Source organism: Mercenaria mercenaria, chromosome 16 (genome assembly GCF_021730395.1).
Source record: "Mercenaria mercenaria strain notata chromosome 16, MADL_Memer_1, whole genome shotgun sequence".
Classification (NCBI taxonomy): Eukaryota; Metazoa; Mollusca; class Bivalvia; order Venerida; family Veneridae; genus Mercenaria; species Mercenaria mercenaria.
The window spans coordinates 28076012-28093471 of NC_069376.1; the positions used below are offsets into that span (position 1 = coordinate 28076012).

Below are 17460 nucleotides of genomic sequence, written 5' to 3' on the forward strand. Positions count from 1 at the left end.
CTGTGTATCAACTTTCATGATCCTAGACTCAAGCATTCTCAAGTTATCACCCGGAAACTTTTAACTGTCCCGGGTTATTATGACCTTGATCTTTGGCCTACTGACCTCAAAGTAGAACTTGACCTGTATTTTATGATGTATCACCTGTGTACCAAAAATTATAGATCCTTATAATGTTATACCTGTGTACCAAAAATTATTTAAATCTGCCAAGCCTTTCATGAGTTATTGTCCGGAAACCAAGTAAACCAACGGACCGACCGACAGACAGACTGACCGACCGACAAGCTCTCTTCTATATATCCCCAAACCTCGTTTTGTGAGGGTATAATCATAGATATTGTTCGTTATAAATTGTACATGCATTTCTGATTTTTCAACACCTCGAATCCTGTTTTAAATGAATGTGAAATCGGCATTAGAACCATTGGGGCTTTTGAAAAATGTGCTGTTTATACAATTTTATAAACATTTGTATGTATAATCGAATATTGAAAATTATCGTATCGTCCGCAAAAAAAATCAGTGAAAAATCAGTGTTTGAATTTATGAAGGGTCTGGGCGTTGAACCATTAGAAAACTGATGTTTATATTTGTCCAGAAAACTTGATTTAGTTAATATTAACCTTTACCCTGCTAAATTTCTAAAACAGACTGGTCTATCTTTCAATTTGGGCAGCACCACATATTATTTAAAGGAGTGTCAACTGAAAATTTACTGACTGAATAGCGAACAGTGCAGACCAAGATCAGCCTGGATGAGCAGGCTGAATTAGGTCTGCACTGGTCGCAAAAGCAGAATCATTTAAAGTATATAATGTATTATGTAAAGTAAATTTTGCCTTCTTCTATTCCAGGGACGTCCAGTCATGCTTTTGCCGTTACCGCATTTTGTCTTGTCTTGGTTAGTGTCGTGTTAATCACAAAATTCGGTAAGTAAATAAACAGTAAATATTATTCTCTGTGTCTATTGATTGTGACCATCTGCTATACTTGAACAATCCCTTATTTAAAGCAAGTAGGTTATCAGAGACCTTTTGACAAAAGCTTTATGAACTGAAGCCAGTAATGATCAACTGTTGCCAGTAACGTAAGTACTATTAAGACGAATGAATAGAAAGTGAACACGAAATTTCAATGTATGTATTTGTTTTTGGCTGTGACTAAACACAGAGTTGGTGCGCCCGTGATATATTACAGACTCCGGTATATACCGGATGAACTAAATTTGAACAAAAATACCTTAAATGTATATATTTTGTAACCATAACCTTTAGTCAGTATATTATGCATATTATACACTAAATGCGCGCGGACATGCAAAAAAAATGAGTATTTTTGCCGTGCGTTCCATTTGATAAAAATTCCGCGCATGCGCAGAACGGCTGCACCAACTCTGCAATGAGAAACATTCTTTGTTTTTGATGTACTAGCAGTTTTTAAATTGTTAAACTTTCGTCAAGGAATGGATTTGTTTTAACACATATTCATTTACATGTAACACAGAGATATATTTTGCAAAAGTATAAATTTGATAAAAAAAATCTTTTCCTGTGAACTATTCAAAAACTTGCATTTGCATCCTATATCTAGCCGAATCTCATAAGAAATTTTAGTTTATAAAATTATTATAACCTCCCTTCGTGCAACAAAAACAGATTAAATGTAGATAGATACCGGAAGTACACGCAGTTTTAAAACTTCTTTGTTGTTGTTTATTTCATTCTCTATCGGACCGGAAAGTAACCGACGGAAATTACATTGAACTAAGAAATGGGGAAAATACCCTACTCCGCTTTTTAAATATTTTCATATATAAACAACACAAAACACTGAAAAAATATTTAAAAAAATAGGAATTAAAACTTCGCAAATATATGATTTTTGAAGTATTTTCATGATGCTTGAATTGATAAACAAAAATATCACAGTGCGTTAGATGAACATTGTTTTGTATAGACAATATATTCTTTTAAATTTGTTTGTTTTCATCAACAGGCATGGGGTTGTCAGCATAACGTCTGTTTTCTGTGTTCTGTTTATTTTGAAATGCATTCTTCATGAAACCAAATGTTGTTTAAATTGTGCTTATTGTCTTGTTCTGTGCTAATAATTTGCATATTGTCTTCGGTTTATATGTTCCTAACGTATTTATAGAAAACGACGTGATGCAAAACTCACAAGTACCTTTCTTAATTATATATGTTCATTTAATTTGCAAGGTACAGACACTATTCATGTGTATCTTGTTTCAGAATAGAAGACATATTTGCGGAAAATTAGTGTCATTAACTATTCAAAAAGTCCGATAAATCAGATTCATTAGGTTTGATTAATTGAGGCAACTTTATTTACCTGTGCCCTAGGAATGTTTCTGCGCAGTTTCTTGGCAAACCCGATGACGTTATACTATGAACTGTTTGCACGTTTAAATATTACAAGCTTATTACATGAAGTTACTTAAATTTTGTGTTTGATATGTCATTGATTTTCGTACATTTTGCTTCTCTGTCCATTCGTTTGAAACGATATTTTGGCATTATGCAATTTATTCTGTATAGCTCGTCTGCATAGTGTTGCTTTTGCTTAAGAATTTGTTCTGTGCTTCTGTTAGGTAAAATGATTCCATATGGGTTTTAAACATTTGCTACTTACTAGTTTTCCATGCATTGTTTTTTGTGTGTGTAGGTTTGTAGGTGTTTCCATGCAGTTTATACTAGTTGATTATGCGACTTGAATTACATTCCTCAGCGATCTTTGTGTTGATCAGTCGACACCTTTATGTGATGTACAAGTGATCTTGTCCGGTGATCAAGCCGAATCAAGAAACGTTCTTGCACTAGTATAAATCTGCTATTGTTTGAAATTGTTCCCGAGATCTATATACATTTTAATAAATACTTCATAGATACAAAATTTCAAGTTTTCTATCGATGGTTACAAATGTTGCGTAGATCATTGTGATTATATTTGAAATACTTGACAATGACTTCACCACAATATCAAATTGGTCTAATGGCATTTTTGTGAAATAAACTCACTTGCCAATTGCTTGCTGTAAGATTTTTTGAAAAGGTTGACAAGTCCTCGTTTCCTCACTCATTTCGACCTCAATAAAAGGGTCTCCATGACCGAGTGGTTAAGGTTGCTGACTTCAAATCCCTTACCACTCACTGATAAGGGTTTTAGCTTCACAAATTCTTCATGTGAGGAAGCCATCCAGCTGACTAATGGAAGCTTGGTCGTTTTATCCAAGGGCACGCCCGTGCAATTGAATTGGGGGGCATCTGGGATCTTCCTCCACCATCAAAGCTGGAAAGTCGCCATACAACTGAGTTGGTTCTCACGTTACATTCAGCAAAATTGAAAATACTGACCTTACTAAAAGGCAATAATTGTATACCATATTTAAAGTCCTTTCGATTGATACACAGTCGCATGAGTAGTGATGAAGGCCGTATTGACTCAAGAGCGAAGCAGTAAACACATAGTACGAATTTTTATGACGTCATAACAATGTTCCGTCATAATAATGATTAAACGCAATAAAATAAAATCTAAAACCTATGCAAACTTTTAGTTCCTTACAAACCTGAAAAAACTAATGTTCTGCGCTCTTGTGATATAATTCTTTCGTATCTAATCCTATTCAAAGACAAAATAACTGTTTGGGAGATATTATTTCTAATGAAAAATACCAGATTCTTATGAAAAATACTATGAAAGATGACGAAATGGTTCGTGAAAGTAATGCCTTCAGTGACAGGATACTGTCGATAGGGCAATTTATGCAATTTGTTGAAATGTTGGGAATAGTTATTATCACTGAGATATAATCCATATTAATCACACTGTGAGTGATATTCTTTTAGGCTACATTGTGTATTAATGTTCAATTTGTGTGCAACACGGAATGAGAACTGTTCAAAGTGCTTTGATGTTTATAGTACGTATGTTTGTTATTTAATGAGATTGATACTGATAATAATAATGTCTGAATTCGCACCACCGTCAAAATTTGTACAAAAATGGTAATATTATTATTTTGCGCTGACGTTATTGATGTTGCGTGAGGCGTAACTTGCTAAATTTTTGTTCAAGTCCTTAAATACATGCAAGTAATATAATGCATGAGCCGGTGGCCTTGAAGCAAATAAAGAGTCATAGCCAATTAATAGAATATTGTTATGTTTTTTATGTACTTTGTGAGGTTTTGAAGCATTCAGTTGTATCCCAGTCAAATTGTATTTAAAATTCAGTTTTGAAATGTAGAGCAAAAGGCAGAGTTTAAAGCTTGCCACTGGTAATTTGATTGATTTAGTAAACTTCCTTGAGAAACACATTCAGCTCTCCCATCAGCATGCATTAGACATAAGCATGTTGTAACTTCTTGAAATTTCGGCTGTATTTGATTTTCTCTTGTGCATTATTGATGACTTCTTACGTTTCATTATGTCGTAGTGAAAAATAAGTTCGCTTGATTTGTTACTGTCAGTCTCAGTTTCGAAAAAAGGTGTTAAAACCATTACACGTACATGGAATTAACAGAATACTTAACATAAAAGATCAAATTATCCTTCATTGAAAACAACTAAAGATTTTGCGTTTTAAAACAAAATGCATCTGGTGTTCACTCGGTGAAAGTTATTTCAGTCTAATGCTGAAACAAACAAATATCTACCATCTATTTCTCCAAATGATTACTTTTATATAATATGAAACATATTACGTGATTGCTAACGTAAGGCTATATCATTATTTAAAGTTTATACTAATTTATTCTAGCTCATTTGTGATGAAAACTTTTATTTGAACTTCTCTGAGACTCGTGTTCGCTTCCTGGAAAAAGCAAGTACTGGTGTTATATGAGAAGGCGTGGTCGTGACCCTAGCGCTGCTCTAACTCACAACGCCCGGGTTGAGTTGCCGACACCTTAACCACATGATCACTGCTCCCCTTGTTATTATTTACCGCACCCGAAGCTTATGGTACGAAACGCCTTATCAAGTATTGCTATACAATATATTAGAAAACGTTTTGGCAAAATATGAGATGTTCTTTACAATAACTTTGCTACTCTTTCAAATAGAAAACAGAAGATACATAATTTTAAACACAGAATTTTTGTTCATTTGCCCAATTCGTACAGAATTACACCCAGGTATTTTCATCCCAGGCATATAATTCTTGTTATTTTGTTAGATTGTTAAGTTGCATTTCAATCATAGTACAGCTAAAATAAAGTTTTAAAATGTGGAGCAACAGACAGTATTTAAAACTTGCGACTGTTTGCTTTATATTTTTATATTAACTTCCTTTAGAAACGTACTTGCGTCTCTCATTCACATGCACTACACATAAGAATGCTAAAACATCTTGAAAATTTGGTTTTGTTTGATTCTCAAGTTTGCATTATTAATGATTATCTATGTTTCATTATATCGCAGTGTACAATTAACTCCGTTAATTTGTTACTGTCTCTCCCAGTTTCGTAGAATTTCTTCAAAATACGTTCCCTTCAGCGCCACGTTATACACTGATTTTATTCTAATTCCCATAAGACGAGGTATTGCCCAACTGGTAATTTGTTTGCATACCGCCAAACGTAACATCATCATATAAGATACGAAGTTGCTTATGGAATGTATGCATTGTGATGTAACATCAAAATAATCCTTATTTGTATACGGTTTGTTACACATTTTGATTTTTTGTTTCAAAAATTTATGATTGAAAAGTATTTATAATTTAACCGATACAAATCTTTTACTATAAGACGCATTCGAATGAAACGTGATTCGAATAATTTCATTATAGTACTCAAAACATCTAGTGTTGTTAAAACATTATAAACCTATTAACCGATACAAATCTTTACTATAAGACGCATTCGAATGAAACGTGATTCGAATAATTTCATTATAGTACTCAAACACAGTGTGATTAAACAATAAACCTAGTTACGATATTAAAATGACTCAGAGTAGTACAAGAAACGTAGTTATAGTAGAATATCTGCTCTTATATTAGATGGACGCGTAATGAATCTTGGATGTAAAGAATGGAGATAATTTGACAGAAAACGATATATGACATAGATAACTGGGTGCATGATACATTAACCAATTAATTCTCCTAAAATTTTCATTTGTACGAATTTTATCTTGGTAAAGATTTGTGCTGAAAGCATTAATTTGCGGATACGTTGAACTTCAACGGCTTCCACAAAAGTTTCAATTCGTTAACTTTTTCAGTAATTGACAACAAAATCCCCATGTCCATAGATTTAGAGTAACCAGGGGCATGACTTAAGTTTTAATGAAGTAAAAAATACGACAACATGTCAACATTGAGTAGAAAACTACAGCCTTTTTTTTTCAGTTCGTGAACTAATTTTCAATTAAAAAAGAGCATTATCCTGTATCCTTACCTAGACGACGGAACGGAAAAAAGTTAGACATTGTTTATGAGAATCCTCCAAAACGATATCCTGTTTTTAAGAAACAAACTTGTTGCGCGCGATTTCGTGAATAACTTATTCTGTTATTCATTTCGGAATCCTACGAATTCTCAAACTTAATTTCATGTCTTATTTTTACATTCATTTATTTTCTCTGTTCACTAAATCTTGTAAATATGTTCTCTTTATATAGTTCAAATAGCTGCTGTATTTTTCTTCTGCTTCTCGGTCATTCTGTTGTCCTCGCAGGACAACTGCGACGCAACCAAGTTAAGCATTCCTGGAGTAAACACGGACGTCGTCCAAACAGTGGCATCCTATCGTTTTCCAGCGTTATCATGTCATAAATTTCAAAGAAAAAATGAAGGATGTAAATATTGCTAACTAAAAACATTAATCTGAACATTATACCCTTTCTGACTTGGAAGATCTGAGACTCAATTTATCAATTAAGTGTGTTTAATTTTAAGCTCGAACATTTCTATTTGGGCGGTTCCAAACTCCCGCTTTCATAGCTTTAAGCATTGTGTAATCATACCTTGGATATGGTACCTGCTATATAAGTGTCTTTGAGTAGTTTCTGTGATATGCAAGCTCCGTAATCTCAGATCCCCTTTCTAAAATTCAGTTTGTTTATTTCTGCGCAAAGGCATGTTGTTGTTTTTTTCTCGTTAAACGTAAACTTTTACATTTGAATGATAATTATTGTTAAAATCTATTTTTAAATATGTGGGAACGTGACAATAACCTTAATATATGATATCGGGATGGTCAGATAAATTGTCAGTTATGAATGATTTTCCGTCAATTTATAATGTTTAGATAAGTAGAAGATGCTTTCTTTTAAATCCGGTACATCCGTGTAGATCGGCATAATGAAATTAATCTTTGAAACTGACTAAGTGCTTAATGTATCAAAATCACAAGATAGGAATGGAGAGATCTTAACAAAAGAGCTTTATTGCAAGTCTCAAAGCATTGAAACGTTTTTTAATTGTGATTTTACTACATAAAACATTTGTTTTTACCCATTTTACACCATATTCTGTTTTTTTTTCCCAAATTATTCTTTGGTTAAGTTACAGCTGTTTATGGTCTGAAGAGAATAAGCTGTACATTACAAGAATGTGAGATCTGAAACTCGCTCGTACTTCAAAAGGGTTTTCTCAGAATTTTATCACAATATTAGTGTTTAAAGGCTGAAAATGCTTTTATCTATAACATGGCTGTCACATGTTTTGGTTGTGATCATAAAATATATCAGATTCGTGTTAACTCCTATTTTGAATAATTTTTTTTTTGTTTGTTTTTTTTTTTTTTTTTGCATTTGTCAAAGCTTTAAATATTGGTTGACATAGTAGAAAATATTCAGTTTAAATGTTTATGATAACCTCCCTTTGTTGCCCTAATTGTATAAATGAGCCGCGCCATGAGAAAACCAAAACAGAGGCTTTGCGACCAGCATGTATCCAGACCAGCCTGCGCATCCCCACAATCTGGTCAGGATCCATGCTGTTCGCTAACAGTTTCTCTAATTACAAAAGGCTTTGAAAGCGAACAGTATGGATCCTGACCAGACTGCGCGGATGCTGTCAAAATCTGAACATCTACTGGCATTAAATCTTATCTGACAAGCATTTTCATAATATTTCCTTTTGCAGACCGGTTGACAATTTCAATTTGATTTGTCCGGATTAAGCCGTAATCATTTATCCACACTAGTTTTAAAGTTTAATTGATACTAATAAACTTTGATAATGTGGCAGTTGACCTCAATACAATCGATACTGTTTATTTTCCAGTACAGGTAAATCCAATGATTGCTTTACAATAGATCTATGACAGATTATCTTTGAACACCCCTGAATTTATTGGACTCAACTGCCACATTATCAAAGCTTATTAGTACTCGCAACGAGAAGAAGTAAATGACTAATGTAAATATTGAAACAACACAAAAAGGGCTAAATTTTTTTTTAGCATAGTTTAAGGTCATTCCTTTGTGTTGTGACTACATTTGTTAGTGTTACGATCAATTCATATTGTTTCTATCCTTTGTTTTCCACCTCTAATACTTGTGGAGAAGTTTGTCTTTACTTACTGAGAAGAAATAAGTAACTGCGAAATCCAGGAAAATTCGTTAGGTTAACTTCAGGACGAGATATACTTTTGAAAAACGCAAAATGAAACAACAAAAACTAAGAAATGCTGTTGTTTCCTTGTTTTGCTATTTATCTCTAACAATCCAACAAGAAATGACTCAATCACAGTTTTTGAAGCAACCCGTTTACAATATGTTTCGGTTACAGCATCTTTTTGTTGTGTGCCTACTATGTGATGCATGACTCTATGGCTGTGTTTGGGGTGCTCAGTGGTTCCGGGAAATCAACCCTTACCTTTTGTTAAAATGAAATAGTTTGGCTGTATTACCTCATTTATTGAATTAATCTCTATAAATATGTTTAAAACTGCATGAATTCAGTATTTGTCTCTTGTCTAAAAAACTGATGAACATTTTACGTGTCTTTTTACATTTACATCCCCTTTGTGGAATCTATGAATTTCAAATTTGTTAATCTTGTTTGCTTCCCGTTTTATGTCGTGAAGGTTTTGGCGGGTTTAGTCATATTTTATTGTAAGTTTCACACAAGATATAGTTATAGTAAATGTACATCAAAACATACATGTACAGATACATATAGTGAATAAACTGTACATCATGTGGTATAATACTACAGTACATCAAAATACATCCAGTAACTAGAGTCCGCATAGCTCAGTAGTGAGAGCGTTGGTCTACGGATCACGGGGTCACGAGTTCGACCTCTGGGCGAAGCGTATGTTCTCCGTGACGATTTGATGAAAGATATTGTGTCTGAAATCATTCGTCCTCCAAGTTTGCAGATGCTTGCGGAGAACAGGTTTGTACTGGTGCAGAATCTAGGAACACTGGTTAAGATTGCCCGTAGTTACATGACTGAAATATTGTTGAAAAAGGGCATTAAACCCAAAAGGAACGAACAAACAAACATCCGGTAACTTTGCAATGGTGTGATGATACAAAAGGGCTGGACCACAAGTTTAACCAACATAAGAAATTGGTCCGTCCTATGGTGTCCATAAACTAAATAGCGTATTTTCGTTTGGGCTGCAATAAAAAAAGTCAAACAAAATATGGGTGATTTCATTGATTGATTCCAGTTTTATTAATCTGTACTGTCTTGTTGATCGAGTTCAGTTGATGCTCCTTGTGAATTATAGTTATGATATGCATTTTACTTCTGGATCTATTGATTCGTTGTGTGCTTCCAGCATATTGAATCGGAAATATATTATTTTTCTAATGACTGCTTTCTGCTGACTAAATTGGTGTATCTTAGGCCTTAAAAAGAATTCTAGCGGTAATATGTTTAAAAAAAAATAGATTTTTTTTTTCAATTCTGCTTTTTTTAGTGTTACTTTTCGGAATTTATTTTGTGTCAAACATGAATACAGATAAGGGTGTTATGCCTTTAGAACATCGGTAAGTTGATTTCTAACAACACTGGTCATGTTTCAAGGATAAAAAGTGCAGACTTGCAACTTTTTGTCAAAAAGTTTGAAAACAAAATCTCTAAGGCCATATAATTATTTAGTGTCGGACCAAAAATTTTGGGTAGGTCAGGTTCCGGAAACAAATAATTTTTAGGCCTTACCTTTATTCTTACTGAAATGAGGTATTTGACTGTATTCTTTCGCTGTACTTTTCAGTGTATTCAACGAAAGCAAGATGTCTGTACTATCTCATGACTGATTAATTTTTAGGGGTTTTCTGTACGTTCGGAACACATTCTTTTCAACAATGGAAAATTTGATTAAAGCCTAAATTTTCAGAACTTCAGTAAATACATAGAAAATTCGGAAAGTATAAAAAAAAATATGGTCGTATGCCTAATATTTTGCTAAACTGAAGCGTCTGTTGGAACAATCACAATTTTGTTAACATTTTCGCTACCCGATTTTTTTTCTAAAATGCAGATTTTAATCGAACTTTTCACAGACTTAAATGAACATAATATGAGCCGTGCCATGACAAAACCAACATAGTGGGTTTGCGACCAGCATGGATCCAGACCAGCCTGCGCATCCGCACAGTCTGGTCAGGATCCATGCTGTTCGCTAACAGTTTCTCCAATTCCAATAGGCTTTAAAAGCGATCAGCATGGAGCCTGACCAGACTGCGCGGATGCGCAGGCTGGTCTGGATCCATGCTGGTCGCAAAGCCACTATGTTGGTTTTCCCATGGCACGGCTCAATTATTATGTTCTATAATAAAATTCTGATAAAGTAAAATGTATAGGTCCGGTGCCTGTTTTTTTAGATATTTGCCAATGATTGCAAAGATGCGACACTACAGCTACGCTGATTTTAAGACAATGTTTTAAATTATTTCAAATGTCGAACGTCTTAATATCATACTTTGTCTTTAGACACAAAGTACCGTTGACGTTTTCATAAATTGACTCGCGGATTGCAATTTATCATGTCCATATATCGAGTCCAGGCTTAATTCTACGTTGTCCGATAAATGTCATTGCGCCATTACTTTCTGTTTACAAAAACGCGCAGAAATACCTTTTAGTTAATAATTGAAACATTTAGGTAGTATTAATTCATTACTTTTTTTATCTCGCTGATATATTTCTGTATTAATTTAATTTTTTTTTTTTCACGGTTCAGCAAGGGGTATCCGCGGCCTAGTGGTTAGGGTCGCTTGCTCTGAAACACTTGTCTCCCACCGATCTAGGCTTGAGTCTTACTCGGGAAGATGAATTCTTCAAGTGAGGAAGCCATACAGCTTGCTTGCGGAAGGCCGATATGTATCTAACCAGGTGCCAGCTCGTGATGGAATAATGCACAGCGGGGCACCTGGGATCTTCCTCCACCATAAATACTGAAAAAACGCAATATGACCCACAACTGTGCCGGTGCGACGTTAAACGAGACGAAAACATTGTTTTGCAAACCGAAGCATTTGCCTGAATTATCTCATTGACACTTTATTGCTATTTATCGTTTATTTTGATAATACAATTTTGCTTGTATTATCTAAAATATTGCTTTTCGTTTGTTTAATCCAGGTACTAGTATTTTCTGTAATTGAGCCGCTCCATTATTTCTTGATTGTTCTATGTTTATATTGTTTGCTGTCTTATTGATGCATTAGTACAGATTTCGGATTTAAAGTGTACCACATTTTGAATATAGTTATACAGTTAGTTGTGTGAAATATGCTATTTGAATAATGACGTTGCACATTTACAACGGTTTTGTTTTATATTTTAGGGTCACCAGATATCTACCTGGTGTCACAAGTATCGACATGGTTCCTTCAAGGCAAGTATCTATTACATCATTACTTTTAAGATTTTAACTTGCCGAGTGTCAAAGTTAAGTGTTCGAGCCTCACTCGAGGAATGTATTTTTTATGTAAGCAGCCTAGGAAAGTCGCTGGTTTTACCCAGGTGTCCGCCTGTAATTAAAAAATGCATGGCGAGCACCTAGAGTCTTCCTCCATCATGAAAGATAGATAAAAGCCACTTGACCTATAATACACATATAAATAAATACATTAGATTTTTATTTACAAAATACCACCAAATGATAACACCACAGTTATCAATTTTAGATAATGATAAATGTATATTAACAACATATCAAAATTCCAATTTATGTCATATATGGATATAATATTTAGGAATTGTTGTGGTATCTTGACCTTATTCTTATAGTGAAGTGTTTCCGTTTTTTCCATTTTGAAAAATAAATACCTTTTACGCAGCGCTTTTGTTCGGCAGTGTTGCATCAAGTTAATATTATATTTTGGATAACAAAATACAAAGTTTTGTACTATTATACAGCGCTGTCTACCAACTGTTCGACAAAATGTATTTAGACATAGCTTACTAGGATATTTATTTTCAAAACGAGCTAACGAATTGTATGTTATAAAAAGGAGTTAGCTGAGCACGTGAAGAAATAAAAAGAGTTAAGAAATAAAGGAAATTATTTTATCATAATTCTGTGTTAACTCGAAAAAGATGTACAGTGTATTATGGAAACTGTACTATACAATATGGACACGTTTGATTTTGCCTTTGCGGCCAGTGCAGAACAAGATCAGCCTGTACATCCGTGAAGTCTGATCATGAACTGCATTGTTCGCCATTCAGTCAGTATTCCTTTGGAATGCACCTCTTTAAACAGTTAATGGTTCTGTCCAGATTGAAAGATGGACGAGTTCATTATAGAAATTTAGCATGGTAAGGGTTACTATACAATATGGAGATAGCGTAAGATTTTCTTGAGATAGTATTTACCAGAGCTTGCAATCTTAATTTCATGGGCACCAGTAGATGGCTCCTTCTGAGACAAATTCAAAGGTATAGAAATATCTATTGCACCACTTAGCGCACTAAAAGTGAAAGACGATTATATAAAGTCAAATGTCAGAAACCTACTTGACAGGTCCATTCCTTTGCAGTCCCAATCTTAGCGTCTTAACACGTTGATTGATGACCAATAACATGTGCACCTACAAAATAATTTATTCGTGTTATACTTTACACACTCACAACACTTCAGTAAAATGCAGAAGACTAGACTTTACTTTATACAGGAAACACAAGAAGCGGCAACATGAATGGTAAATACCTGGTATTTAGTGGAGGAAACCAAGCGGTACCATTCAACGATGACTACTCAAGCAAAGGTCATGAATATTTCGATGTATACTCCCCAGAAATCGCAACGCATTATGGCGAAGTTTTCTGGACTGGCCTGAACTTCAATCCTCTCCCGAAAAAAATCGTGGACAGATTCAAAGGTACAAACGTTGCACATTTAAATATCGTTATGTACGTTTTGTATTTGATATTTTTATGTTATAATAACAAGTTAGCAGTAGTCTAATCAGTCCGTGTAGCGATAGTTGTTGAACCATATATTAGAAAAAAAAGATAATGATTCAATTTGGAGTCACGCTTCCAAGGTTACCATTGTACATCCGTCACTGTTTGATGTGTATAGAAACCGTTAGGGTATGCACAGTTAATGCTAGATCATCGTTTGAAAAAAAAAACACTTTCTTAAATGGAATTTAGTATAAAAATAAATGTTACTTCTCTACAACGTTGAGGAATATACCACTTACTACAAAGATAAACTTTCCCCAAGTCAAATTTTTCAAAGCACTTTGTACAATCACCTATATAATTTCCTATATCAGTTAAGAGAGATTGCAATGTGAACAATTTGCTTTCAAAAGATTGCTACAAGCTCACAGCGATTTGTCTTATAAGTTTTCGTAAACCCATATTTCGGCTATTATGCCACATTGAAGGGCATTCACAATGATACGTCTGATAAACTGACAGTATTGACGTAACGTCACTTATCCAGATAAAGTGCAATAAACTGGAGAAGATATATTGCTTTTTAAATTAATGGAAACCCGTGTGTAAGTTGTTGTTAAAGGACAGTGGTTCTTTTTTTTTCTAGAGGAAAACATGAAATCAAAACGTGTGACACATTAAATGATTCAAAAGAATAAAAGATTATGTTTAAAAAATCAGCCTGATTTTTAATCATGGGCAAACACCACAAAAACAAGCACACGCACCAATTACTTTTATTTCATCATAATATAGATAAATTATTTATTTACCACTGCTATGATTTTTTTTCTAAAAAAGAAAACAACTACGTCCCAGAAAAAAAATCTATAAACAACAGAATTTCCCATCATAATATTAAATGTAAAGTCTAAATTTTTACTTTCTTTAAATCTTTTACTTTTTGCGAAGTAATTTCTGAACACTCTGAATTTTATCGTATACTTCATTTAGGAAAACATTTTAATCCAAACATTCAGAACTACTTTAATTGGAAACATTGTTTCCACTTTAGGAAAGGTCATAGCGATAACTGGCTACGAACAAGACCAGGTCATGGTATCGCCAGTAGGTCAACCCGGGGTCAACCCTGATGCTGATGTCTCCGTTCCGATTAACTGGGCATATAACCACCATTATATAGTATGGGTGACCGGAAACCATTCCGAACTGGTTCGAATACCTAACCCAGATCCAAACGACGTAACAGTTCATGGTTCGCCAAAGGAATGGATGGTCATAGACAAACCATCGGCCAGAGAACGCATCAATAAAAACATACCAACCAATCAAATGTTTAGCGAAGGTAACGGCGGCGAATCGCGCAAAAGTTTCCACGGCTACCCGACCGGATATGCACAGCTGATTGACTCCCCGAATATGTGGCATATTATTCCTATGCAGATAGATACAAGGAACCGTGACTGTGGTGTTACTCCGAAAGACATTAAGAACTGCACTAATCATAAAGTACCGGGACCTGAACCCAAACAAGCGAGATATGGACTCGGAATACCAAAAGGTGGATCCCCCTACTCTGGAATACTGGAGTGCCCATGTAACGGTCGATTTGGCGGGGATCCATCAATTTATGGCAAAGATACTCTAACAAAAAGTGTAAAGCATCATTATATATGTGTATCACAGGCATCCTGTGATAATGCAACGGTTGTTAACGCTGCTGAGTGTTTCAGCTCGCTAAGTATGCTAGGAATTAAGGTAAATAAGAACGTGACTGTTTCTACTCCTACGAATTCAGTTCCATATGGATGCACAGTGCAATTATCATCGGACGGTACATTGACAGTTACATATAATAGATTTCAAAGCTCTGCCCAATGTTCTACCTCTCCTACGAGATCTGGAACTGCACACTTTAGCATTGGAACAACTGCCAAAGTAGATCTAAACAGTACAACAGCAATGATCAACATTTCTGGTCCATCTAATGTTTGGTTTGGAATTGGATTCAACGCAAGTCACATGTCTGACTCTCCATATACAATCATCGTGAGTTCTGTGGGGATCCAAGAACGCCAGATTGGTACATGCGGAAGCGAAGCTGAGCACTGTCCAGGAGATGCGTTGGAAACTTCTATTCATGTAGTGTCCAACAAGGTCTCCGATGGTATAAGAACAGTAATTTTGTCACGACCACTGAAAGGAAAAACTAATAAACACTACACGTTCGATCCGTCAGCACAATCTCAAATAGATATGATTTCCGCCATAGGATCAACAGAAATATTTGCATATCACAAAGATAGGACGGCAGGCGTTTTGTCACTTTTGGCTAAGGCTAAATCAACTTGCATCTGTGATATAGGTAGAATTAACCAACTGTGTGAAACAAATGGGACTTCATGTGACTCATTCATAAAGTATTGCGTACCACCACCTGCTGGTGACCTTCTTCGTCAAAAAAATCCAACATGTAACTCAAAGCAGTATGCTGGTGGTCTACGATGCTGCAAACATAAGCGTATCATGCTTGATGCGGATCAGCCAGTCAGGCCTGAGCTGTTAAGATATCACATGAAATATCGATTTTGGTTCCAAGCATATGAAGCAAACGAGGAGCAAGTATCTCATTACAATCTTCAGCGCCTCCACTACCAGACCGAGGCATGGGCAGGGGAATATGATGTTCCACCTGCCTTTGCACGTCCTCGGAAACCTATTCCAGGTTACCCTAATTGGCCAGAAAATACTCCGACTCCCGGAACCACTTGTACCGGAAAATGCCCTGATGGTGAAGATTGTGAATGTGTCCACACGATCACACATAGATGGACCGTGAGCAATATTCGACTTTTTTATGTCAGTGGTCATTGTCACGCACCGTCCTGTATCTCAATATCGCTGTACAGGAACGATACCGGGCACGAAATGGAGTTACTCTGCAAACAGGTTCCAGTCCATGGAAAGGGTAAAGTTTCACACGACAAGTTTGATGAAACAGGTTACATCGCCATTCCGCCGTGTCTGTTTGGCAATGATATGGGTCTCAATCCTTCGATTTGGTTGCCACAAAACACTCCTGTGGTCTCAATAAAACACAACAGGAACACTCACATGGGTCATTATGGTGAAATGGCATTGTGGCAGATGAGAGTAACGTCTTTTTAACCATGAATGAAAGTGATTGTTGACACATACATATCGGCTTGAATTAACAATACGCAACACTCTTTAATCTTAACGAGTTTAATAATGAGTGTTTTACTGTAGGTCGTAATTGTACGTAACTTAGCAATGAGATGATTACTTCAGTCTTCATACGATAACTGCAACTAAACAGAAGCTGAACATGTTTGCTGATGTTGTTAATTGTTAGTTTTCTTTGATTTAGTCGTACGTTAGAATGCATATATATAATAATAACATTCAAATTTGATAGGCAATATGATGAGAAAAATAACGCCAACGCCCGGGTGTCCACAGATTACTTCAAGTGCTTACATAAGCACAACACTATCTTGTGAAAGACAACTGTCCGAAATTCTCAGTTAATTGTATTATACATAACGTGGAGATTTTTTTATATTCGAGGGAAAGATCTATGGAATTTCACACGTATATCGCAATGTCGCTGGAATGGCTATGTCTTCTCTTAAAAGTTTGAACAGAATTGTTGCAAGCTATTTTCTGTCAGTTAGTTGATTTATTGTTCGTAATAATAAAAATAGGTTACTGTCTATATTCATTATTATGTTTATTCAAGAGTGGGATCATTTTGTTGGGTTTAGAGTACTGTCGACACAGTCATAGGGCGCCTTTTTTAGTTTTGACGGTGGAGGAAGACCTCAAGTGCATTAATCAGACATAGACGGGTACCTTGTTAGAATTAAGCCTGTTTATTGAATTATTCTGTCACGGTACGGACTTGGTCAGTCACGTTAAGGGAGAAGATGTGTCAGGCAGCCGGTTAATTCCGTCGATAGAGTACTCGCCCTTTAAGCGAGGGTCCCGGTTTCGAGCCCCGGACTTACTGCACATTTTTCTCACCCTGTGACCTTTGGCGCCCAACATGGGACCGTGGCGTGCTTGCTTGGCCAGTCTTACTAC

At 35.4% G+C, this 17460-nt stretch overlaps 1 protein-coding gene across 1 annotated transcript; it reads left to right on the forward strand.

Moving 5' to 3' along the window:
• Window positions 1-860: 860 nt before the first annotated feature.
• LOC123540207 (uncharacterized) lies at window positions 861-17090 on the forward strand. The gene is made up of 4 exons (XM_045325038.2): window positions 861-932; window positions 11786-11836; window positions 13119-13325; window positions 14408-17090. The coding sequence occupies exons 3-4, from the start codon at window positions 13139-13141 to the stop codon at window positions 16519-16521; spliced, it is 2301 nt and encodes a 766-aa protein (XP_045180973.2). The 5' UTR covers window positions 861-932; window positions 11786-11836; window positions 13119-13138; the 3' UTR covers window positions 16522-17090.
• The last annotated feature ends 370 nt before the right edge of the window (window positions 17091-17460 follow it).

Bases quoted from the DNA above. Each gene is read 5' to 3' on its own strand.
- LOC123540207 (XM_045325038.2), top strand. From the start codon at position 13,139: ATGAATGGTAAATACCTGGTATTTAGTGGAGGAAACCAAGCGGTACCA. The intron at 13,326-14,407 runs GTACAAACGTTG...TTTCCACTTTAG, and splicing joins AATCGTGGACAGATTCAAAG to GAAAGGTCATAGCGATAACT.